The sequence below is a fragment of the Pongo abelii genome, chromosome 1, assembly GCF_028885655.2.
Source record: "Pongo abelii isolate AG06213 chromosome 1, NHGRI_mPonAbe1-v2.0_pri, whole genome shotgun sequence".
Classification (NCBI taxonomy): Eukaryota; Metazoa; Chordata; class Mammalia; order Primates; family Hominidae; genus Pongo; species Pongo abelii.
This window is the reverse complement of record NC_071985.2, coordinates 43,163,708-43,190,161: the sequence shown is the minus strand read 5'-3', so window position 1 is coordinate 43,190,161 and position 26,454 is coordinate 43,163,708. Positions and strand designations below refer to the sequence as shown.

At 39.8% G+C, this 26,454-nt stretch overlaps 1 protein-coding gene across 9 annotated transcripts in view; it reads left to right on the top strand.

Annotated features, from left to right (window-relative positions):
* Positions 1-26,454, top strand: part of SRGAP2 (SLIT-ROBO Rho GTPase activating protein 2) — a 252,155-nt gene that overhangs the window by 124,466 nt on the left and 101,235 nt on the right. For all 9 annotated transcript variants that reach the window (XM_009238566.4, XM_024238793.3, XM_063725571.1 and 6 more), the window contains exon 4: positions 6,610-6,772. In XM_009238566.4, coding sequence (XP_009236841.1) covers positions 6,610-6,772 — 163 coding nt within the window. The remainder of the gene's footprint in view (positions 1-6,609; positions 6,773-26,454) is intronic.

Below are 26,454 nucleotides of genomic sequence, written 5' to 3'. Positions count from 1 at the left end.
TACCGAAGACAATTTGTGGTACTCACTTGTCCCTGAAAATTTGAAAGCTCATTTCTCCATATGTAGACTATATTATTTTTGCCTTTGGCACTTTTCTCTGTCTCTGAACTCTCCTCCTCTGATCTCATTGCTGGCAACACTGAAGCCAAAGCTGTGATAAGCCCAGAGAAGTGTGCCCACCCCCTGCCTGCCCGCCTGTCTTTGAAAGATACCTTCAGGCTGCCGCTGTACTACTGGGTCACAAAACCAGCATCCACCATTACAGGCAGAATCGTTTTCAAGTCAGTTCCTACCTTGGTGATTTTTACCCCCTCCTTCTTTTAACACCTTCCCCAGCAAATCCAATCCATCCTCTGGCTTATCTGGGTCAGCAAGGGTCTGATTTTATGCATGGCACTGTCAGACCATAAATCCGCTGCAGCTTTGCCTCTCTATCCAGCCTGCCTGCTTCTGTCAGCATCAGCAAAATGCATAATAGAGAAAATAAGCCAGAAAGGCTAATAACACTCATCTGAATAAAATAATCCCTTTGGCTGCCTCAGTTCATTTCATTTTAATCAAGGTGCCAGGAGGGAATTTAGGTTAAAAAATCCAACCTCCTTCTTGTCACAAGTTCTCTGTCCAACCATCACTTAAATGATTCCTTTTATCATGCATATACCTTTTTTTTTTTATTCACCACATACTTGTATGTTCAGTAACATATATTGAATGATGTATTTAACTCTTTAAGTTTTGTCTATCATCACAGATAGGTCTGTTTTTAAAAGTGAGAGATTAAATTCTGCTTAGATGTATTGATAGTTGCCATCTCTCTATGCAGATTGGCAGGTTTGATAGGAATTCTGAGACAGGGGATGGGAGCTTAGTATAAGTTGCTGAAGCATCTAGGGTTTTGGCAATCTGTGCTCCCTTTGGATTCCTTTCTGTCAACCTCAGCACACAGTTCCCAGTGTGGAATGCAGGACTGATTGTTCTACCTTGTCCCTTAGGGAAAGGACAGTGGGAGATTAAAATCTGCTCTCCCGTTGGTATCTCTCTCACGTCTTCCCAGAGCCTTACAGCTGCTTTGTTAATTGCCTGTTGCTGCTGTCTTACTCCAACCATTATTTGCTGAAGGCTGTGCATTTTCAGCAGGCAGCAATCTTGGCCCTGGCCCAGAGCCGGGTGAGAAGCATGTTGGAAATTGATGAAAGCTGAGTCCTAGTTTGTTTGGAAATAAAAATAATAATATTTCTTCACATTTGTATAGTGCTGAACTGTTGGCATAGTTCTTTTGCATCCATCATTTCATTTGATCCACACAACAGCCCTGAGAGGTGAGCAACTTAGAGACTATTGGCCCAAAAGGAAACACGCCTCATTATAGCAATGCAGAAGCTCAAGCTGTATTCCAGCAATGCCAGCCTCATGCCATGCATTCCATCTGCACAGCCATGAACGTAGCAATTATTAATTAAATGGCACCTTAGGTCAGGAGAGCTTCCAGGATTTTACAGCCATACTTTGAAGATCTTTGAGGAGTGAGATGTATACCAATAGGGCACGTGTCCATTTTATAGATGAGATGATCTAAACCAAACAGAGGTGATATGGAAAAGAACCATAATAGAGAGGCCAACTTGGACCTTTATGGACTTGGCTCTTCACCATGGATATTTTAGAGAAATCCCTTTAAGCGCTTGTTGCTAAGTTTGTTGAACGTCCATAGATAGTCCAAGTTGGGGGAGAAAAGCTGGGCTAACGTCTTCGAAGCTAATGATTCAGCTATGCAGGTTTATCTCTTTCAGTGCATTTACAGTGATAATGTCTTCTGCAGATGTACAGGCAGCATGTGACTTTCCGGGTCTCCTTTCTTTTGACTCCAGAGTCATTCCCTCTCAAGTACAGTATGATGTTTTTCTTGATCTTCCTCCTGAAAAAAATTTTAAGTAAGAAAAATACTCCTAGATATTTTGTCTGCTTTTTAGGGATTAGTGTTTGAGGAGGTTTGCAGCTGTTCAGCACATTCCTAAGGGATGCAGACCCTTTCCTTTAAAGGCCCAAGTATTATACAACCTAAGGCTCTGGGGGTGGGGAAAGTAAAGAGACTGTGCAAACAAATGATAGATGGAAAAGATATAAAGACAAATTTCAATCTCCTAACCAAACGAAGTTCCCTTGGCTCCAGCGGTCCCAAATAAAATGAGGCTGCAAAGCTTCTGGAGCAGGAAACCACTCTAGCAGAGCCTTAATATGCTCCCTATGAAATCACGTCTCGTTGCCTTGCTTATTTTCCAGCCTGAAGTGTGTTTCATCTTTGTTCATGTTGGCTGGAAAAATTGTCTGTATATTTGTGATCCCCTCCTCCCACTTCTCTCTACCTTACTTGCTCTGCCACTACCCAAAAATAAATAAATGAATTAATTAAAACACCTCAGTTGAGTGGAAGAATATGTCTGAGAAAGCTTACAGACTCAAAGGACCAGAAATATCGTGTGAAAAGCTGCATTAATAGTAGGAGAGGCTGAGAACTCCTAGAAGAAACAGACAACAGGATCTAGTGCTGGTTTTTTAAGCATAGACTCCTTTTTTAAAATAAAAATCTTGCATAGAGCCTCAATATATGAAACAGATCAAAGCAGTATTTTTACTGGTATAAATCTACTTTTAAAGTACAAATTTATAGAGTACTTATTATACCGTCAGTCAATGAGAACAATGAGGCTGTTTTCATGAACTAAAAATATTGAGATCAGGATTATGAATCAGTTATAGTTTTATATTCATTTCAGCATCTGGTTTTGGTTTAGGTAGTCCAATATCAAGAAAATTCTGATTAGCATAGATAAGTTATTGTAATCTTGAGCTTTAAATTGATTTAGATGGAAAAAAGAAGATATTTTTGTTTTAAAGTTGAGTCACTATCATCACCTAGCAGCTATTCCCCTTCATAAATATTAATTGGATAAGCCCCAACATGTATAATAGGCATTGCAACAACTGATAATGAGATGGTATGATATTAAGCATGTTGATTTTCGCTACCCAGCCACAGTCTAATATGAACGCAGCCTAGGCCCTTGAGCCTTCTACGGCATGTGATTGAACCTTGCTGCTGTGTGTCAAGTTATAGGCTCACCTGTACAGCTTTATTGGAGGAGGCACACACAGGCTTGAATGAAAAAATAAACCTATGCAAAGCTACATGTATTCTAATCAATAGCATGTTGTTCAGAAGTTCCAAGGCATACAGTGATTCTTTCTTCCAGGGTTTACATAAAACAGTGCTAGCAGCCTGCGAGACATTGCGGTGGTATCTAATGCAGGGAAACTGGGTCCTGGGTCTCTTGCTCATGTCAGTGAGGGTTGCTCATTTGAATGGATGAGTCACCGTTTTTTAAATTGAAATGTGATTTTCTGCTAATTCCAGAGTATCTCAGAACACAGTTTAAAAGCTCCTGCTCACTGAAACCAGTACTAATACTGTAACTATCGCACAAAATGCTGTAAGGATGGACATAAATACATGTGGTAAAAGTACTTATAGCACCTTGCAAGTTCTTTTTTCTTTTTTTTCTTTTGTTTTGAGATAGAGTCTTGCTCTCACCCAGGCTGGAGTGCAGTGGCATGATCTCAGCTCACTGCAACCTCTGCCTCCAGGGTTCAAGTGATTCTTCTGCCTCAGCCTCCCAAGTAGCTGGGATTACAGGTGTGCACCATCCACACCGAGGTAATTTTGTATTTTTAGTAGAGACGGGGTTTTGCCATGCTGGCCAGGCTGGTCTTGAACTCTTGGTCTCAAGTGATCCACCTGCCTTGGCCTCCCAAAGTGCTGGGATTGCAGGCGTGAGCCACACCTTACAAGTTCTTAATAAAACTTATTAGCATTAAGTGATAAGGCATTTTATTTTAAAAGATTTCTGCTTCCAGCCATCCTGTTTATTGACCCATCTTTGTTCACTCATCTTTTCTTTTGAGGACACCCTGGGGATATGTGCTCTGCATCCTTTCCCATGGTGTTAGGTTGATTTTGCCTCCTCTGCTTCCTCTTTTGATCTGCAGTTTACCTTTCTGAGCTAGCTGGCCTTTTGTTTGTACCACCATTAAAGTTCTACTTTACTATAGGTCTTTCTTTGTCTCCCTTACTATATTGCAGCATTTGCACTTTTATAACCACTAGAGCACCTAACACCATGCCTTGTTCATTTAAGATACAAATGTGTGTACATTTGTGGAATTGAATTGTGGCATCATTTGTGTGTATGTAAAGTGCTATAGGGAAAGAACCAGTATAGACCCCCCCGCAATCCATGTTCTCCCTTAAGAAATAGATTGAAACTAATTGTCAATGTAAAGTCTCATGAGATCTGCCCCTTTAAAAAGCATGCTTACTGAGGACATGGGTATCTTGCCGAGAGACACCACTTGATTAAAATGTAAATTAGGTTGTTTAGAATTTTGTAACTGAAATCTAATTAGAATCATTTTGAAAGTTTTTTTGCAATGGAAACATCAGATGCTATGGAATGCATGTGTTCAAATATCTTACCATTTTGAATTTAGGATTGTTTCCTGTTCACTTTTTTTTCCCCAGACACTAAACATTTTGAAAGGAGTAAATTAATTATGTGTCTCTCTTCCTCTCAGCTGGTATGTTTTTGATTTCCATAGAAATCTTTCAGTTTCCCTAAAAAGGTGAGTGTTGTCACAGTGATTGGCACTCTTAAGAGTTAGTGATTTTGGCTACAGAACAGTGATGCCTGGGGCAGCGGGTGAGTACCTGGATACAGGTTTAGAACAGTTTCAATCTGGACTCTAATATTAATTGGTTTGAAGTAACTTCTTGGTTTGGGTTAGACAGATATTTGATTTGTGTGATGTGTTCTGAAGTCCAAGTAAGTATGGCATGATTATTTGTTAATAGTTACTACTATAGAATTGGAAAAGCCTTCTAAGTTGACCTTCACACTTTACAAATCACAAGTGCCTGGCCTTTAGTGCTGAATGGAGGCAGTACTGACTCAATAACCAAGCTACTCTCAACTTACTTTCTTTGTAGTAGGAGTCTGACTGGAGGGAGGAAGAGAGGAAAGGGGGAAAGAAACAGATAGTTATTATTTGCAGTGAATGAGAGTACTCGCTTTGCAGTTATAGGCTTGGTTTGAATTCTGGAATTGCCACTTTTTAGCTATGTGACCTTGGGCAAAGTGTTTAAAAATTTTTAGTCTACTTTTCCTCATCTGCCAAATGTGGTTAATAACACCCACCTCATCAGGTAGTTGTGGGGTTTAAGTCAAACAACATGTATAGAGGGCCCAGATATGTGTACAGTATCCCTTGATAAATAGTACTGCAAATTATTCCTACTTTTGTTTCTCTCCTTAAAGAAATCCAACTTCCAAATGTAGAACTTTCTGTTGCTTAAGTTAATGCTGAGTTGGTAGTCAATAATTCTTTTGGATCACAATGTTTTCATTAGAAATGAGCATCTAGGGCCAGGCGCGGTGGCTCACTCCTATAATCCCAGCACTTTGGGAGGCCAAGGTGGGTGGATCACTTGAGGTCGGAAGTTCAAGATCAGTATGGTCAACATGGTGAAAACCCATCTCTACTAAAAATACAAAAGTTAGCTGGGCGTGGTGGCAGGTGCCTATAATCCCAGCTACTAGGGAGGCTGAGGCAGGAGAATCTCTTGAACCCGGGAGACGGAGGTTGCAGTGAGCCAAGATTGTGCCACTGTACTCCAGCCTGGGTGACAGAGTGAGACTTTGTCTCAAAAAAAAAAAAAAAAAAAAAAAAAAGGGAATGAGCACCTTGGTTTAGCACTTTACTGCTCCACTCAAGCTGTAGACATTTTAGGAACACATACGTTCAGGTATGGTTTGTATTCTTGATTGTATGGGACATGAGATCATGGCTCAATAAATCAAATCAAAACTTCCTTAGATGTGTTCTGTGGAACTCCAGAGTTTTCAGTAACATTTTAATGGCATATGTCTCCAAACTTGCCTTTATTAAGTCCTACAATGGATAAATTTGTGGGGATTTTATAGTGCTGTAGTGATTTTTGTCTCTAGACAAAATCTCTAACTTTGATTTCTAACCCTAGAGACAAACCAAATGACTTAGTGGCTAAAATGATGGACTTCAGAATCACCTTAGACCTGGTCTAGCTAGACAATGCAGAACTGTTGTTCTAGTCCCTGGCGCCCTCTTGTTGTGTTAGTCTTACTCGCTGTAGACAAGTGACAATCTCTCTGAGCTTCAGTTTTCTAATCAGTAGAAGGGGGATAATGGTAGTTCTTTCCTTAAAATGAAATGATAGAGCTTAGATGAGATGAAATAATATGTATAAAGCATTCACCAAGTTCTTAGAACATAGTAGGTGCCTAACAGATAATCCTGTTTCTCCTTGTACATCCCCTCTTCCCTCCCTCTCCTTCTTGTGCTTATTTTCTCCACTGAGTTTTTAGAAAAGGAGAAAACTAGAGAGGTGAGCTTCAGGAAAAATGTCTTTATTTCTGGATTGGCTTTGATTGCTGTGATTTTAGGACATGGACTATAGTTGTAGATGTTGCCCTGGCTGCTTATCAACAATGACTTCTTTTCCTTGATGTTTCTCCACAGGAAGGATCAGAATGTTCTCTCTCCAGTCAACTGCTGGAATCTCCTCTTAAACCAGGTGAAGCGGGAAAGCAGGGACCATACCACCCTGAGTGACATCTACCTGAATAATATCATTCCTCGATTTGTCCAAGTCAGCGAGGACTCAGGAAGACTCTTTAAAAAGGTACAGAGATATTTCTGGTCACAGAGATTCTTGGGTGGAGCAATGACACAATTTTTAAAATCCTATTAGGTATTATGCTGATTCCCTGGGTGACAAAATTATGTATACTCTAGACCCCCGTGACATGCAATTTACCCATGTAACAAACTTGCACATATACCCCCCTTGAACCTAAAATAAAAGCTGGAAAGAAAAAATAAAAGAAAGAATATCTTATTGGCCCACTTCATAGGCTTTCCACTAGTCATTCCCTACCACATACTTGCGGAGAAAAAAAATACTTGAATTGGCATTCCTTTCTTCCTTTCTGAGCTGAATTAATAGTAGCCTTGGGAAAGGAACCATTTGCAAGGTATAAACCCAGGACTGGTACTATAATTCATAAGCTGCATCTATTAACAAAAACTGTGTTTTGGGAAGTTTTCTTAAAGTGATTTGTGAAGCTGTTGAGCTTAAGGGGCCAACACTATCATTTTATGTTTTCCTATTCTAGTTCATTTAGCAAACTCATATACGTTTATGTTTTTAGTTTAGTTTTCTTCCCAGGGTCTTATCTTGGCCAAGGTAGACTCGAAAGTGTGGTATTCTTATCGTGGTATGTCTTTGTCTTTGGGTCTCTGAATGCTTTCGGAACTCAATTGTTATCGTACTTCCTTGGGTATAGGTTGAACAATTTGACTAAGGAAAACTCAAAATAATCATGATAATCTTAAGGAGCCAATTCACCTTACCTGTCAATGATGGAACTAGCCTCTTGAAAATCCAGGAAGCTCTTTTCTAAGCTTTCTCAGCTTGAGCTCAAAGTGGAATCATTTATTCATGAGGTTTGGTTACAGATAGCGGTGAAGGCCCCAACCGTTGTATATGATATGCCATGTCTACCATTCAAGCGTTGACATCCCCGGAAGACTTTTCAGAAGGCAAATAATCTTCCTATAAGTTATAGGTAGAAAAAGATTATAGAGGGCTATTTAGAATTCATCAGTTTCCAGGTGATTAATCCAGGTGATTAATAAAATCCATTATTAAAATTTGAAAGTATGAGAGAAAAGACTAGTAAACAGGATTGTAGTCGATACAGTCAAAGCTCTTGATCAGCTTTCCAGTTCTCAGGAATTTTTCCAGATTTCACTAGATCCAGAATTAATACCCCATTTTTTTTCTGTAATTACCAGCCTGATCAAATAATTGATTTGGAATCTTCCATCTACCTAATTGCATCCGTGAAGGTGCTTTCCCTGTGTCTTAGAGACAGAATATTGAGAGTACAATCATCTGACGACAAAAAGAAGGCAGAGAAAGATAATTCCTCCCAGAGCTCACTGGCTATTATTAGTAGCCCGTCTGTGCTGTGGTTGGGGCCACACCTCATTTCGGGGTGAGGGTACTTCTCACCGTCTCCTCCATGGTTTCCAGCATCAGCTTCAGCTTGGTTGTCATTAATTTGAATTATTCTGCAATACTTGGTGATGCATGTATGTGACTAAAATTAAGACCTATTTAGGTGAAATTTTGACAGCTCTTCTCTATGACCTTGACAGCCACTTAGACTATCTCAAGAAGGAAAGGGCTTGACTGATAGTTTCCTCCTCCGTTTTCTTTGTTCATCTGAGAAAACAGCTTTTATAAGATCTGTTCACCTAGCTAGACTTCACCTAGTCTCTCAGCTCCCTTTTTTCCCAGGCTTAGAAGGTTAGAGAAAAACCAAGCTGAGAGAATTTAATAGCCTCTCCAGATCTCAGAGATTCTTATGCTGAAGGCAGCCAGATAGCAAAGCCACGAGTGTTCCTGGCTCTTCAAGTGCCCTATGCATATTTCACCAAAGGTAGATACATGGCATGTATACAAGGTGTGGGGCATATGACCTCCATGAAGAAAATTCGTCTGTGAATGATATTCCTAGCCATGGGCTCAGGGTTGACTTCCTTAAGCTGTGTATTACTATGCTAGAGTGTGAGGAAGAACTTATTTCTCACAGGACTGTTTATATATTATATTTCACTGAAGAAAAGTATGCCTATCATAATTTAATAGCTATATGCATTTTCACAAACTGAATTCACACCTGTGTAACCAGCACCCAGATCAAGAAACAGAACATTTCTGTACCCTAGAAGCCCCCTCATATTCCCTTCTAGTCATCTCCCCACCCTAAATCCCCAAGGATAACAACTGTCTTGACTTTTAACAGCAGAGATTAGCTTTGCTTGGTTTAATACTTTATATAAGTAGAATTGCACAGTATGTACTCTTTTTTGTCTGGGTTCTCTCAATATTATGTTTGTGAGATTTATTCATACTGTTGTGTATAGTTGCAGATCATAGGAATTTCTCTTGATCTTGGTAACTTTGGATCTATTAAATTGTTGTTGATTAGAGACATGCCTAGGGTTGTTGAATGGCCAATGATTACTATCCCACAGGGTGAATAATCTCTTTTCTCCCTCCCTTGGGGCGTTCCATATAGGCAGAAAACTCTTAAATTAGGAGCTGGTTGGCAGATCATAAAAACAGATTGAGCCAAGCACCATGGATCATTCCTGTAATCCCAACAACTCAGGAGGTCAAGGTGGGAAAATGCTTGAGGCCAGAAGTTCAAGAACAACCTGGGCAACATAACAAGACCTTGTCTCTAAAAAAATTTTAAAAGTTAGCTGGGCATGGTGGCCTGTGCCTGTAGCCACAGCTACTTGGGATGCTGAGGCGGGAGTATTGCATGAGCCCAGGTGTTTGAGAATGCAGTGAGCCATGATCATACCACTGCACTCCAGCCTGGGCAACAGACCGAGACCCTGATAGTTTGAGGATGCGGTGAGCTGTAATCATGCCACTGCACTCCAGCCTGGGCAACAGAGAGAGACCCTGATAGTTTGAGGATACAGTGAGCTGTAATCATGACCCTGCACTCCAGCCTGGGCAACAGAGAGAGAGACCCTGACTCTTAAAAAAAAAATTTGATTCATTCTATTTTGGCTGGGTAAAGAGCCTCTCTGCTTTCTAGTAATGGGCAAAGAAACATTCCTCATATCACACCCCAGTTTTTTAACCTCTTTTGAGAAACATTCTTCATATCACACCCCAGTTTTTTAACCTCTTTTATTTAGAGTGTCATTGCACATGAAGAATTGGAATCCTACTGGTTAAGATATAGTATCAGATAAGAGTCCTAAGGAATGTCCTCAGCCATTCTGTAGTTACGTGGATCTTCCTGGGGATTTGCTTTGTGCTATCGGAGGAGACGCCTTTTCCAAGTGACCCTTTCTCTTTCTCTTGGGCCTAGCTCTGCTATTAACTCTGAGAGCTTGGACAATGACTTCTTTCTGTGCCTCAGTTCCCTAAACTTTAAAAAAAGAGTGTGGTCTATGTGATCTCCATGGTGCCTTCCAAATTCAGGATACCACAGTTCTGTGACGATAAGGGGATCCTACACTGGGGGCTTCCTTCTGGTTGTTAGGTTACCTTTGTTAAATTGTGATAGGTAAATTGTAATCCCACAGATAAGGACAAACAAAAGTGGATATGGGTGTGCAGAGGGCTAGCTTAAGCAAATGAAGACCAGATTTCTTGAAGAATGAATCATTATTTCAGGTGCTGATATCTACAATGTCAGCAACGAAGAAAGACCAAATTGGGATCCAAATACATAAAATAGATATGTTTTACCAGTACATTTGGTTCCAGTGGCAAAAGGAGCCATTTCTCTGGGGACATAGGCTTAGAAAAGATACCTTAATTTGTGGTATGGCTGTACACACCTGTGCTTTATGTGAATTTGAGTCTGTCACTAGCAAAAGTCAACATTTTTAAAAATCTTTTTTAATCTATAAAACTTAATGATTCACTGCAAAAATTGTGATAATAGAAGTCATTATATTTTGAACCTGTATGTGCCAAGTATTGTGTTAAGCACTTTATATGTATTATCTCCTTTAATCTTTACCATAATTTTATGAAGTAGTTACTATTGTCATCATCGCTGTTTTATGAAGGAAGAAACTATGGCTTAAAGAGATTAAGCAGGCCAGGCACAGTGGCTCAAGCCTGTAATCCCAGCCCTTTGGGAGGTTGAGGTGGGAGGATCGCTTGAAGCAAGGAGTTCAAGACCAGCCTGGGCAACATAGCAAGACTCTGTCTCTACCTCCCTCCCCACCTAAAAAAAAATTAGCTAGGCATGATGGTACACATCTGTAGGCCTAGCTACCCAGGAGGCTGAGGCAGGAAGGATCACTTGAGCCCAGAAGTTTGAGGCTGCAGTGATCTATAATCATGCCACTATACTCTAGCCTGAGTAACAGAGCGAGACCCTGTCTCTTTAAAAACAACAACAACAACAAAACAGAGGGCTGGGCGCAGTGGCTCATGCCTGTAATCCCAGCGCTTTGGGAGGCCAAGGTGGGCTCATCACCTGAGGTCAGGAGTTCAAGACCAGCTTGGCCAACATGGTGAAACCCCGTCTCTACAAAAACACAAAAGTTAGCCAGGCAAGATGGCCAGTGCCTGTAATCCCAGCTACTCGAGTGACTGAGGCAGGAGAATCTCATGAACCCAGGAAGTGGAGGTTGCAGTGAGCAGAGATCATGCCATTGCACTTCAGCCTAGGCAACAGAGCAAGACTTCGTCTCAAAAAAAAAAAAAGAAAAAAAAAGAAGAGAGAGAGATTAAGAAAAATGAAATGAAGCTAGTGTTTAACTCCAGTTACCTGGCTCTAGAATCCAACGTTTTCATGTACATGCTGTATTAGGATTCTCTAAGTATGTTGTACAGAGAAGAGAAAATCCTGGATTTTCTCTTTTTCATTGAATTCAGATATTTCACTTAGTTATAGAATTAACCTAATTTTTCTTTTGCACATAAACCTTCAAAGGGTATGGAGATGTTGAACATCAACATTGGATTGTTTTTCTTACCTGGGGTTGGGGCAAGCAGCTGGAAGTTGGGAATGAAATAGGGCAGCATGTTTACACTCCCCAGGGGCAAAATATCTCTGCCCCCTGTAAGAGGGAAACAAGGACTCATTAAATGTGAGAATTGGCCCCAAATCTGGCTCACAGCTAATTTAGCTAATTTAGGGATGTCAGGGTGGCTGCACAATTGGCCCCTCTATGCTATTGAACCCCCTTAAGGGAGGCTCCTTGCTAGCCCTCTGGTTTGTGGTAATGTCTGCTGGGACATATTTTACATTTTGCATGAAGCCGTGTTGGAGATTCTTTTAGCTAAATATAACATCTGGAGAAAGTAGCCTCCTGTTCACAGCTTAAAAACAGACTGACTTTGTCTAGGACGAGAGGGAAAATTGAGCCCGTTTGGTGCTCCTGACATCTCCTTTCATGTAATGAAAGCTCAGTCTGTCTAACCTCTGTTGGAACCAGGGTTTGGGCAAATATTATTGCTGCCACCTTCATTTGTTTAATGCGGTGGCTTCAAAAACCATGGCCAAAAACTGCCAAGTTTGACTCCCATCTCCGTGTGGTCTCCATGAGGGGCATGTTCTAAAGAAGCCCACCAAGAACAGAAATAATTTTTCCCACTTGCTCAGTTTAAACTGAAATAAACTTGGGTGTGCTTTTTCCTACAGGAGAGAGGATAATCCCGTTTTCTCTTTTTGATTAGCTGGAACACACTAAAAGTACCTCTGACTTTGCTTTCTCAAATCAGTTTCTAGCCCTTCACAGCTGCTCACACTTAAGCTTGGAAGCTGGTCAGTTCAGACAGTGCTAAGGCTCAGTTGCATCCTTGTTTTTAGAGCACTGCAGTGAACTGTACTCCTGTTTTGCTGTTAGGACTCTTAAGTTTCTATGGCAAAAATTTAGGTTAACTTGAAAAAGCCAAGTCAGGTTCCCTATAGACCAGTAGCTTTCAACTTTGCCTGGGCATGAAAGTTACTTGGGGAGTTTTAAAAAAATCTTTGTGACCTTGAATAAACAAAGGTTTCTTAGGATATAAAAAGCATGAACCATAAAATTTTATAAAGGATAAGTCAGACTTCATCAAGTCTTGGACTTTTGTCCCTGGAAAGACTTTATTTACAAAATGAAAGACAAGACGCAGACTGGGAGAAAATATTTGTAATATATATCTGACATGGACTTATATCAGAATATAGAATAAAGAACTCTGAGAACTCAGTAATAAGACAAACTATGCAAATTTTTAAAAATGGAAACAGGTTTTAATAAACATTTCACTAATAGAAATATATAAATATTTAATATATTTAATATAAAATATATAAATATATAAATATATAAATGGCTAATCAACACATGAAAATATGCTCAATATCATCACTCATGATGGAAACGCAAGTTAAAACTGTAAGAAGATATACCATACGTTCACTAGGTATCTGGCAATACCAAGTGTTAAGGAAGTTGGCCAGAACCCTCATATGTTGCTGGTGAGAGTGTCAAAGTGGTACAACCACTTTGGAAAATAGTGGCAGTTTCTTATGACATTAAATTTGTACTTGTCATATGACCCAGTAATTCCAGGTATTTATAGGCATCTACCCAAGAGAAATAAAAGCATATGTCTAAACAAAGACTTGCACCTGGATATTCATAAAGCTTTTGTGATAGGCTGAGTAATGCCCCCCTCAAAAAAAAAAAAAAAAAAAAAAAAAAAAAGAGGTCCATATTCTAACCTCTGGAACCTGTGAATGTTACCTTATGCATGTAATACTTTGCAGATATGACTAATTTGAGGATCTTGTGATGGGGATATTATGCTTAATTAGCCGGGTGGGCTGTAAATGCAATCACAAGTGTCCTCATAAGAAGGAGATTACAGATAAAAGAGAGGAAGGTCATGTGATAGAAGCAGAGGGAAGCAGAGTCATAGAGAGAGGATGCTATGCCACTGGCTTTGAATATGGAGGAAGTGGCCATGAGCCAATGATTACAGCTCTAGATGCTGGAAAAGGCAAGGAAACGGATTCTTCCTGAGAGCCTCTGGAGCAGAAGCAGCCCTGCTGACACACTGGTTTCAGCCCAGTGAAATTGGTTTTGGAGTTCTGACCTCCAGAACTCTAAGAGAACAAATGTATGTTGTTTTAAGCCACGATGTTTGCAGTAATTTGTTACGGCTGCCTTAGGTACTTTATTCATAATAGCCCAAACTGGAAACAACCCAAATGTCCATCAACAGATGAATGGAAAAACATATTGTAGTGTATCCATATATTAATACTACTCAGCAATAAGAAGGGAAATGCTGATACAATATAAATGAGCTCAAAAAACATTATGTTGATAAAAAGAAGCCAAGCATAATGAATACATTCTGTATGATTCCGTTTCTATAAAATTTTAGAAAAAACAAATCTGATCTATAGTGATAGAGAATAGATCATTGATTGCCTTGGGGCCAGGATGGGGATGAAGGATTGACTGCTAAGGGACACAAGGGAATTTGTAGGGTTTTTATAGCCTACATTATATAACATTTTAAACAATGCTTTATAACATTTTTATAATGTTACCTAATCTTGACCATGGTGGTACATTAGACAGAATTTATCATATTATACACTTAAAATGTGTACATTTTATTATGTAAATTATGCCTCAATAAAGTTGATCTAATTTAAAAAATACCCATGCCAAGACTCTACCCCAGCACAACTGAGTCAGAATCTCTGGAGTAGGGCCTGGGTGATTGTTGCCTACAGCTAGGGCTGAGAATCACTGCTGCACTGTTTTCCATCTTGGGGAAACTGCAGAGCACAGAGAATATCTGATGCCCTAAGATCCTGTCTATCTGTATGTGAGCCATGTTTGCCTCTGCAACAGACAATGTTAAAACATCTAGGCTAGTTTCTCTAGGCAACCCATTGTGGTTTCCTACTTTATTCTTGGAGGGTGATGAAGGGTGAAGTTAGCTTCAGATAAATAAATCTGGTGACAAAGGGTGAATCTGACTTCCTTCACACTGCAGGAAGTGGGGAATGCAAGAAGAGTGCTGAGGAAGGAATATAAGAGGCTCAGTTAATACTTTTCTCCAGGGCCTTGGAGATGTGAAACATGTCTTTTTGCCATTAGTGAATCAGTCACAAGAGAATTGCCACAACAGTCATATTTCTTTTGGCACTAAGGAAATGAATCTGGTAGTTAAAAAGGATAAATGAGATTTAAAACTAAAAGCAGTGCATATTACCTGTCTGTTTGGTATCCCTTTGGACTGGGATAGGATTTCCTATGGCGTGTCTTGAGTCCAGCTGTTTGGCATGTGTGAGGAGAGTGGATGATGAAACTGTGAGAAGGCATGTTGGGTGGTGTGATGGTCATAAGTAAGAAGAGGAGAAGAAGTGACCCACAATGCTGGTATAGTTGAATGTCCCTGGTAGGTGCTGTGAATTGAATGAATGGAGGAAAAGAATGGTTTTCCAAAGGTTGTGTCCCTGTGCTCTGCCCGCTTAAGAAAGGGTTTAACTCTTTGGGAGAAGGAGTAGATGAGTGATTTAACCCTCCCTCCCTTCCCCGTCTACCATATCCCTCCTGCTCGTCTGAACTCAGTATCTGTTATTGGACTGAATTTCCTCCACATTATAGCATGGTCACTAACAGCGTTTGCACAGTGCGTTACAGACAGCTGTTCCAGTTGCCCAATTTATCTTGTTGGTAGCAAAAATCTGTTCTAATTAATTGAGCTTTATTCTCTCATATCTGATGAAAAGATCCTCTTTGGAGAAAAGAATAGGATGTGAAGCTGAGCTTATTTGAGTAGGGGATGGAAGGCTGCCAGCTACTTCAAAGGTACCTCTGCTGATAAGGGGCATCAGGTTTGCTGCCAAAGCCAACACCGAGGGGAGCTTTGCAGCTCGTGCTGTTGGGGGTGTTTTAGCTTTGGTTTCTGTGACACTGGGTCAGCAGCATCTGTGTGCTCTCCCTTGAGGCTGCTCTCTGGGTGGTCCAGGCTTTTATTTAGACTTAGGAAGGTGCAGCTCAAAGGGAATGTGTGCATCAAAGATGTCTGTAGTCTTTTGCTTAGGTTAGTTTGTGTGTTTGCCTTTTTGGTGTTTTAGTTCTTAGGTGTCTGCCTTTTCTAAAAGAGCTCAAGGTGCTATATTTAGAACTTTCAAAAGTATAATAGTACTTCGATTTTTATAAATCAAAGGATTATTAAGGGAATCTGAAGGAATATGGGAAAGAGAGGTGCAGTAGACAAAAAATAAAAGTGTCCCTATGCAACCTTGTATTGGAATACTACCCTAAATTAGGAGATTATATAGTCAATAAGTATTTTAGTGAATACTGTATACACAGCATTATGCTGCTAGGTGCTTAAAAGAGCTTGAAAATCAAATTGAGGAGTAAGATTTGCCTCCCAAGGGAGCTGGGGATTTTTGGTTTATTTAGGTCTCTCAAAACTTTCTGTGGGATGATGATGATGACAAAGTAATAATAGTAACCTTTCGTAAAATTCACACTGTGAATACCTCCCACTGTAGTAGGCCCTAGATGTGTATTTTCTCTGAATCTTTCATCTATTTTTGCAAAGTTTTTTTCCTAAACTATTTATGAAAGTATAAAATACTTAGAGAAAGTACACATATTAGAAAGTGTACAGCTCAATGAATTTTTACAAACTGAATGCAGGTATGTAATCAGCACCCAGATGAAGAAAGAATGTTACTAGTATCCCATGAACCCTCCTTCTCTCCACTTCAAGTCATTACTCTCTGAAGGATAACCATTATCCTGACTTCTAACACAATATAAGTATTTGCCCTTTTAAAAATTTGTTTATGTAAATGGAATCAGATAATTTTTTTCAACCATTTGAATATGTAATTCGTTGTCTTCTGGCCTCCATTATTTCTGATGAGAAATCAGCTGTGGTTCTTAGGTTCTTATTATTGCTTACTTGTATGTAATATATCATCTTTTTGTTTGTTTGTTTGTTTGTTTTAAAGAGATGGAGTCTCTGTTCCCCAGGCTGGAGTCCTGTGGCATGATTACAGCTCACTGTAGACTCAAACTTCTGTGCTCAAGCAATCCCAGTTCTTCCATCTTGGCCTCCCAAAGTGGTGGGATTACAAGCGTGAGCTGCCATGCCTAGCCCTTCTTTATTTGGCTGCTTCCAATATTTATTCATTATCTTTGGTTTTTAGTACTTTGATTATCATAAGAGTGTAAGCGTGGTTTTCATTGTATTCATTTGGCTTGGTTAAATACAATATCCAGACCATCCCTGATCTGTCAAATATCTAATTTGTAGAAATTGTAGGAAAAATATCAAATTTTTCCTCAATTTGAGAAAAATTATTGGCAAGTATTTTTTTCTGTCTGATCTCTCCTTCCTGTTTTGCTTTGATATCAATTGTATGTATGTTAGACTACTTGATTCAGTCCCACAGCTTGTTGATGTTCTGTCCATTTTTTTTCAAATTTTTGTTTTCTGTATGCTTTAGTTTAGATGATTTCTAAAGTTTACCAATTTGGCTGGGCATTGTGGCTCACACCTGTAATTCCAGCACTTTGGGAGGCCAAGGTGGGTGGATCACTTGAGGTCAAGAGTTTGAGACCAGCCTGGCCAACATGGTGAAACCCCGTCTCTACTAAAAATACAAAAATTAGCTGGGCATGGTGGTGCGTGCCTGTAATCCCAGCTACTCAGGAGGCTGAGGCAGGAGAATCACTTGAACCCGGAAGGTGAAATTTGCAGTGAGCTGAGATTGTGTCACTGCACTCCAGCCTGGGAGACAGAGCAAGACTCCATCTCAAAATAAATAAATAAATAAATAAAACAACCAGTTCTTTCTTTTGTTCACCTAAGATGCTATAAATGCCATCCAATGAATTTTTTTTATTTCAGATTTTTTTTTTTTTTTTTTGAGATGGAGACTCACTTTGTCACCCAAGTTGGAGTACAATGGTGTGATCATAGCTCACTGTACCCTCAGACTCCTGGGCTCAAGCGATCCTCCCACCTCAGCTTCTCATGTGTCTGAGACTACAGGTGTGTACCATCATGCTTGGCTAATTTTTTTAGAGATGGGGTCTCGCTTTGGTGCCCAGGCTAGGCTTGAACTCTGGGGCTCAAGTGATCCTTTCCCTTCAGCCTCCCAATTATTGTATGGATATTTTTAAAACATAGTTGGCAATTACTTAAAATTCTTGTCTGCTATTTTTAACATTGACATTATCTGTGGGTCTGTTTATTGACTTTCCTCTTGACTTTTTTTTACATGCCTACTAATCTTTTATTGCATATTGGACATCATAGATAATATGTCATAGAAACTCTAGGTGTACTTATCTTCCTCTGAAGAGTATGAAGTTTTATTCTAGGAGGCTATTAAATTACTGGTTGATCACCTTGAACTTGTAGGGGCTTGGCTTTATACTTTGTTACAGTGGGTATATTTTGGTTTTGCCCTTCGTCTTAGAATATACCATATGCTTAAGGCATGGCCTTTCTGGGGTTTCCATGGGAAGCCCAAGATGTTTATCAAGCCCCTCTAACTTGGCAGGCTTTGAATGCCAAATTCTATCTTCCTTACAGTGGTCAGCGCCTAAGACGACCAGCTGTCCTGTTTGCCTTGGGCTGAGGGGGTTCCTAGGACATGAGACTTTTAGTTTTATCTGTTCAACTGTTGATGGCATTTGGGTAGTTTTCAGTTTGAGGCTATTATGTATGTTATAAATAATGCTGCTATGAATATTATATTGGGAAGTTATTCTTTCCAATGTATGGTTGAACCTGGTCACAAGCCAGGCTTTAAGAATAGTGAATTCAAAACCTTTTCTGTTTCTCTCCTTTTCTCCCTCCTCTGTCTCTCTCCCTCCCCACCTTCCTTCTCCCCTTCTGCCTTCTCTTTCCTCTCCTCTCTCTCTCCTTTTCCACTTTCCTTCTCCCTCTCCTTGTTGCCTCCCTCCCTTCTTTTTCTTTATTCTTTTGAATAATCTTTTAAATTTTATAGTAGATGTATGTTATAGAAAATTTAAAAATACAGGAAGCAAAAATATGATATAAAAAACAGATTTATTGTACATACTATTTTGTAATCTACTGTTTTAGTCAAGACCTTCTCCTTTACATTTCAATAAACTTTTCTCATCTAATACCCAGGCCATGTAAAGATTTAATTAATTACTCAAAAAATCTCTTTGACAACTAGTTTGTCCAAGCCAGTATCTAATGCACACGGTTTTATGTCCCTTAAGTGTACTTTAATCTAGTATTATTTTCTTTCCATGAAACTGATTTGTTGAAGAGACCAAGCCAGATGTCCTGCAAAATCTCCCATCTTCTAGACTTGTCTGGTTGTTTATTTGTGTTGTTAAGCTTCTGCCTGTATCCCATATTTCCTGTAAATTGGAAGTTGGTTCTAAAGGTCCAAGTGGATTCAAGTGACTTAAAATGCATAATAAGTGATGTTAGTACTTCATGTAGCATCAGAGCAGGAAATATATAACATCTAGTTAGTCTACCGATAGTGATGCTAATATTGGCACCCTGTAGAATAGGGTTGTGATAGTCTGACCCTTCCATTTTCTAGTTACATTTTTTTAATCACATGATAGAAACCTGATTGTAAGGTGTTATTCATGGTGCCAGCCTACAAATATTGGGTGCCAGTTCAGTCATTCGTCTGATAATTTTAATATCAGTTGATAATTTTAGACAAGTTCCTTTTTGTCATCTCTGTACCTCTCTTACTTGACTGTAAGATGCCTCTCTGAGGCTGGGCACAGTGGCTTATGCCTGTAATCCCAGCACTTTGGGAGGTGGAGGCAGGTGGATCACCTGAGGTCAGGAGTTCGAGACCAGCCTGACCAACGTGGTGAAACCCTGTCTCTACTAAAAATACAGAAATTAGCCAGGCGTCGTGGTGTATTCCTGTAATCTCAGCTACTCAGGAGGCTGAGGCAGGAGAATCGCTTGAACCTGGGAGGCAGAGGTTGCAGTGAGCCAAGATTGTGCCATTGCACTCCAGCCTGGGTGACAGAGCAAAACTCCGACTCAAAAAATAAATAAATAAATAAATAAATAAATAAATAAAATAAAAATGCCTCTCTGAGAAAAGAAGAGGATTGTTAATACAGCTCATCAGGCACCATGCAAATAGTAGTTTGTAAAAACATGTTAGTCTTGGGAGAAACCACACACACGAATAGTGTGCAAGCTGAGTAGATATCAATTTGTTATTATTAAGAATCACAGCAATAATTTTTTTAAAAAAGCATAATTCTAAATGAGTGCTAACCATGCCTGGGGACTGTGCTAGGTGTTTTACATGTATTAACCTGTTTAATCTCATCACAATAACACTTTGAGATGAGTACTGGTTTTATCATCCCCATTTGTAGATAAGAGCATGGGCAGGGGGTTTAGGCAATTTACTCAAGATTATACAGCTGGTTGATGGGAGAAATGGGATTCAAGCCTAGGCAGTTGGCTTCCCCTGATCTCTTCACAGCATCATGCTCTGCTGCCTTGCATGTAGGAAGGTGGCAGTCATATTGGTAAGCTAAAGAACCAGTGCTTGTGCAGGGAATTAATGGCTCATGGATTCTGCAGTCATACGTTGCTGTGCTTCTGTGAGGTCAGAATTTCCATTGTGCTATTCTGATTCTGCTTCTTGCCCAGCTTGTCCAGAGAGAGTAGCACCTTTGATTTTAGCCTCCCTTGTTGCAGGACAGGCTTCTGTTGACTCTCCTATTTATTTTTGTCAAGACTTTTCCTTTGAATTCCTCCCTGCTTGTCTGAGCATGATTTTTATTTAAAGTGAGGACAAAATTTAAGTTTTCCTTCTTTTGACACAGCATCTTCAGTTTTTTTTCATTTTCATCTTCTTTGCTTGCAATACTGGACTTTCTCTGGTCTTTTAGTTTTTCTACTGGATCCTACCTTTCTTTGCTTTTAAGCCCAGCCCTTGGGGCTTTTTGTTTTGTTTTCCTTTTTTTTTCCTTTCTCTCTGTTCTCTACAAATCATTTGGGTCTACATCCAGCTTCTCCCAGCATTTACTCAATATGAAACTTCCAGTTATAGATTAATTTGAATTATTTGCACTAATTATTTAAAAGACCATAGGAACCTCAGAGCATCCCTCTTCATGGTCTCAAGAGCTCCCAGAATCATCCTCTTGGTAAGCTAAGTAGTTACTAGTAAGGCCCAGGGACAGGACTGAGAAGTAACATCTTCTATTTTTTATTTTTATTTCAGTTTTCCTTTAATTTGGAAGCAAACAAACAAGAAACCCTTCAGCGTAGGGTTTTTTCAATTGTTAAAGTAATACTGAGCTTCAGTTAAGGCTATGAAAGAAAAGAAAAAATTTTAAAAAGTAGTAACTTTTTTTTCAAGATATTGTGGGTAAAAACATAATTAAAAGAAAATAATAATTACTTGGAATCATGATTAATATTTTGATGTATTTCCTTCCAATCTTTTTTGTACACATTTTTTTAAAAATGAGAGTTACATTGTATATTAAGCTTAGTGTAATTTTTTTCATTTAATATTTGGAGAAGCATTTTTATCATGTCATTGCATCTTCTTTTAAATGTTGCCTATATGATCATACAGCAGTCTGTAGTCTGGCTGTCCCATAGCTTTTTCATATATTCCTTATGGTTCTTTGGCTATGTTGTCTTTTTCTTTTTTTTTTTTTTTTTTTTTTTTTTTTGAGATGGAGTTTATCTTTTTCAGGCTGGAGTACAGTGGTGCGATCTTGGCTTACTGCAACCTCTGCCTCCTGGGTTCAAGTGATTCTCGTGCCTCAGCCTCCCGAATAGCTGGGATTACAGGCGTGGGCTACCTCATCCAGCTAAGTTTTTTGTTTTTTTAGTAGAGGTGGAGTTTCACCATGTTGGCCAGACTGGTCTTGAACTCCTGAACTCAAGTGATCTGCCTGCCTTGGCCTCCCAAAGTGCTGGGATTTCAGGCGTGAGCCACCACGACCAGCTGGCTGTTGTCTTGACTCTCCCCTGGACTATGTTCTTGTACATCTAGAAGCAATTAAAAATCTCATTGTTGTCTTTTTGGAAATCACTTGTTTTTAGGATGACTAGGTAGCCAATGCTTTCATTTGGAAATACCCTACTTCCATTTAATCTAAGGCAAGGAGAGAGGGTTTTTCCCCCTGCTGCTTTCTCTTTTTCTTCCTCTTCTGTCTTGCTCATTGTCTTAGAGCTTAGCTGAGCATCAGTGCTACGCCTGCGCCTGGGCCCTGGCTGGCTCAGTGGAGTTCTTTCGCCATGCTGAGTTTCAGTTTCCTCATCTTTACACTAATGAAATTACTCATACCCTCACTGTTCCTTCTCAGAATGCTATAGGCATCAGTAAAACCTGGGAACAAAGTGCTCTGCAAAGTCATGTTATGGTCAGAAGGTATCTGGTTGTGTTCATGTAGAAGAGCGTGTGTCTTGTGCCTTCACCCAGCTAGGGTGGTCTTTGCAATCTCTAAGCTAATCTTTTTTTAGCGGTATGTTATCATATAGGCTAGAAAGGAAATACAGAAAACAAACTGGGCGATCCAGTCTCCAACTTTAATCATCTCTTCTCCAAAGCCAAGATAATCCAAGCCTTCTGCCCACATAAGCATTGCATCCCTTCCTGCCTTGCCTCTTCCCATGACCTTGTTTTTCTTTTGATGTTCATTTTGAGGGTGGAGAGTAGAAAAACTATTCTCTTTTTGCTGCTCTCAGACTCAGTGGTCTTTCTGGACCTTTGAGTTCTCAGGCAAGGAAAACCACATAGTCTACCTGACCTTTCAGGGACTGAAGGAAAAAAAAAAGTATTGCTTTACTCAAATTCAGGACCACAAATAACCACTACCAACCCATTCAGTTCAGTTTAATAATATTACTTTATTGTCTGTAATTGCTCGGTATTCAAGTTGGCAGTATAAAAGGCCTGCAGAGCAAGCTTAAAATATGGTTCAAGATCTTAGATTTCTTACATCTCAGCTGAAAGACAGACCATAGACTCCCAAAGCAGGTTACAATTTAGATAGCAATGTAATGAGTGGTACAGACAATTTGTTGTCTATAGGATCTTGGGAAAAAAAACAGATTCATGAAAAGTGAGTCAGGAGAGCTTCATAGAGGGGAAAGAATTGGGCCGATGTTCTTTTAATTACCTGCTGCCAGGATTCTCAATTAGCCATCTGTTTCTTATCTTAAAGAAATATCTTTTGAAGATTTCCATATTATCTGATTCCAAGTTCCTTTCCTGCCTCTGTCCCCATTAGAGATGTCACTCATGGGGACAGTCCGACAGCAGAGACTTCCTTTTGACCAGCAATGGGAGAAATATGTGGAAATAGCCTGAAGCCTGAGTATAGAAGGCTTTGAATGCCAGTCCAAGGAGTTCAAACTACAGGTCAAAGAGAGCCATTGACAATTTTAGGCAGGGCAATGAAATCTTGAAAACCATGATTTCCAGTGGCATTGGCAGCAGTACTCAGTGTGGTTTAGCATGGAAGAAACTATATACGAGCCTGCTACAATAATTCAGAGGGATAATAGAAACTTGGATAATGACAATGGGAACTAAAAGAATTAGATTTACCAGAAGACAGAGGAAAGACATTATAGACAGGACTGAGTGGCCTGACATGAGGTGGGAGGAGGTCATTCAACCTAGTCATTCAGCAGTTCACTTAGTCATTCAGCAGATATTTACAGTGTGCCTCCCATGTTCCAGGCACTGTGCTAGGCACTGAAATATAGCAGATAACAAAAAGTTCTTGCCTTCATGGAGCTTATATTCTAATAGTTGAAACAGATAATACATAAAAAAGTAAATATATAATATATCAGATGATGATAAAATAAAACAGGGCAAAGAGGATGGGGTACAAGGGATATTGCTCTTTTATATAGGGTGGTCAGAGACGGCTTCACTGATAAATTGGCATTGGAACTGATTCTTGGAGGAAATGAGGGATTTTGCTGTTTAGCTCTTTGAGGAAGGTATTTCAGGCAGAGATAATAGTGCACGTCTAAGGCCATGAGATGGGAATGTGCTTATCTGGTTTGAGAAACAGTAAGGAGACCTTGTACAGAGTAGGCAAGAGGAAGAGTGGTGGGAGATGTGGTCCGGGGCAGGGAGCAGGTTTCATCAGGAAGGGCCTTGGAGGCTACTGGAGGACTAGAGAGGCATGATACAGTCTGACTTCTGTTTAAATAGGATTATTCCAGGTTCTGTGTGAAGAGAGTGCTTTAGGAGGAGTAGAGTGGAAGCAGCAAGGGAAGACCAATTAAGGGAGTTTCTATAAATAATTAGGGCAGGAGATCATAGTGGATTGAAACAGGGTGGAGCTGTGGAGATGGTGAGAAGTGGTCAAATTCTGGGATATATTTTGAAGATGGAGCCAATAGGATTTGCCGCTTGATTCATATGGTGTTTGAAAAAAATAGCAGTCGAAGATGACCCCAGGCATTCTGGCCTGAACGATTCGAAGTTGGAATTGCCATTTATTGAGGGAGGTGTGTGGAAGAGCCACTGATTCTAGTCAAGCCCTGTAATTCATGAAGAATCTGAGAGTCAATGAGAAGTAACTTGCCTTAGTTTACCCAGTTAGGTAGTAGTTGAGATGTGACTGAAACTACCAGGTCTTCTAAATTCTACTCACTGCTCTGTCCAGTACATACCATATTTCTGACTTCAGCTTTACACTTGGTAAAGGGAAGGTTTAGTGAGGGCAAGAGCTAGAAGAAGACTTGAAAATTAACCACACAAAACTGACAGTTGAGGTCATGAAAGAGTATTCAGAGTAAAGGGTAGTTGAGGCCTAGAAAGAAGACTTTGAAGAGCTAGCAAAGAAGAGAGAAGAACAAATTAAAATGGGCTAAAGGAAAATGAGAGTAATATGGCTCAAAGGACTTAAGAGAGAAGAAGACTCGATGAGTTCTATGAAGGGGTCAGGAAGAATGGGAACTGAACAAATGTCATTAGATTTGGGTTTTAGAATCTTGGGAAAATGTGGTGCCTACAACTTAACCTCCTCTAAAATTTTAAGCACTTTTCTTGCCGTTTCAGCTAATAAGGAGAAGGAATATAACAGGGTAAGCCTGAGACAGAGAATTAAAAACAAATTTACTTCCAACTCCTGCATTACCTTCTTGTGAATCCTACACAAGAATTTGACTTTCTCAGACTCCCATGTGCCCATATATAAACTGAACAAGAAGCATACTTCTTGCCCACTTTGTCTCCTGGAGATCCTGTGAGGATAACAGTGACAAAGGATAGGAAACCGCTTTGAAGAGAAATGTTACATAAATCAAGATATCCTTTTCTAGTTGACTTTAAGTTTTTAATTTAAGAAAAATTCTTGAAAGAGTCACAAAAAACTTTACTTTAGAGATACGCTAAATGCAGGCGTGTTGACTGATAAAATAGATATTCTTCTTGGAAACAATGGAAAATACTTCAGTATCATTTTGATTAAATCTTGTTTAATAACTGTTCATTAGACTCATATCAAATCCTGTCTTGGCTTTGTTATTTAATTTAATTTAATTTTGTGGTCATTGTTACCCAACCACAAAAGAATTACCCCTGTGCTTTAGGCCACACAGATCTTTCAAACATTGATAGATCAGCATTGGTCCTTCTGATGAAACACGGGATGAGGTTTTCCACGCTGAGTGTCAGGCAGTCTGTCTGTCTCAAGCTGCAGGCTGAAGCCCCAGTGGAATCTAATTCCATCCTTTCAGTCCCCTTCATACGAAGAGTGGGAAATAGTGGGAATGGAAATTAATTGTACCTGCTGGCATTATTAAAGTTATCAGTGCATATCCCCTCTTGGGCCAGGAAGATTAAAAAGGCTGTTGTACTCAGAGCAGATGATTTCTGACACACTGGATGAGCTTCCTCCCCAGGTTAGATGTAAGGAAGTGATCTGAGCTTGTTGCCTCTGGCCTGATACCACATAGCTCGGGGCTATGCAGTGTCTGCCTCATCCTCCCATCAGCCCTGGAGGAAAGCCAGGATCCTGCTCTCTGAATCAGAGATCTCTTAGTTGGAAAATCAGGCCTTCTCACTTAAGACTAGTGTATTCTGGCTGCGCATTCCTCACAAGATGTAGTCAGGTTAGGTTAGACCTTAGAGTCACACCTTGTTCAGGTTCAACCTGAGTGAAATAAGGAATTGAGGTGCTGCTCCCTGGTGATTCAGCTCGTTTTAGCAAGTGTTTATTAAATGCTTTCCCCAAGCACCACACCAGGCCCAGACAATTCTGCCTGTACACATCTTGTGGTATTTGTTGGTTGGAGGAAAGAGGCTCTTGTAGTTTATGAATTAAAGAAAAAAAATTCCTGATCTGGGAGGGAGAATCTTATCCTACCTTTCACACTGACTCACAGCCTAACTTTGACTGTGAATGCCGCCTAACTTTGTAACCTGTCTAGGACTTAGTTTTCTTATCTGTAAGATAATGGTTTGGACTAATCTCTCTAAGATTTATCTCTGAAATTCTGTAATTAAGTGAGGGAATTTCTATGAAAGTGCTTGGCAAACCATTGGGCCATTATGATAGTTCTAAGTGGAAACAGTATGTTTACTCAATACACAGTGAATTGAGTTCTGACTCTGGGGCAGATAGAGTTCTGACTTTCTGGGCCATGTGTTGAGAATATGAAGATGGCTGACGTGGCCCCTGATGTTGAGTACAGCGTCTAATGGGAGAAATAGACATACACATAAGCTATGATGATACAGTGTAATAATG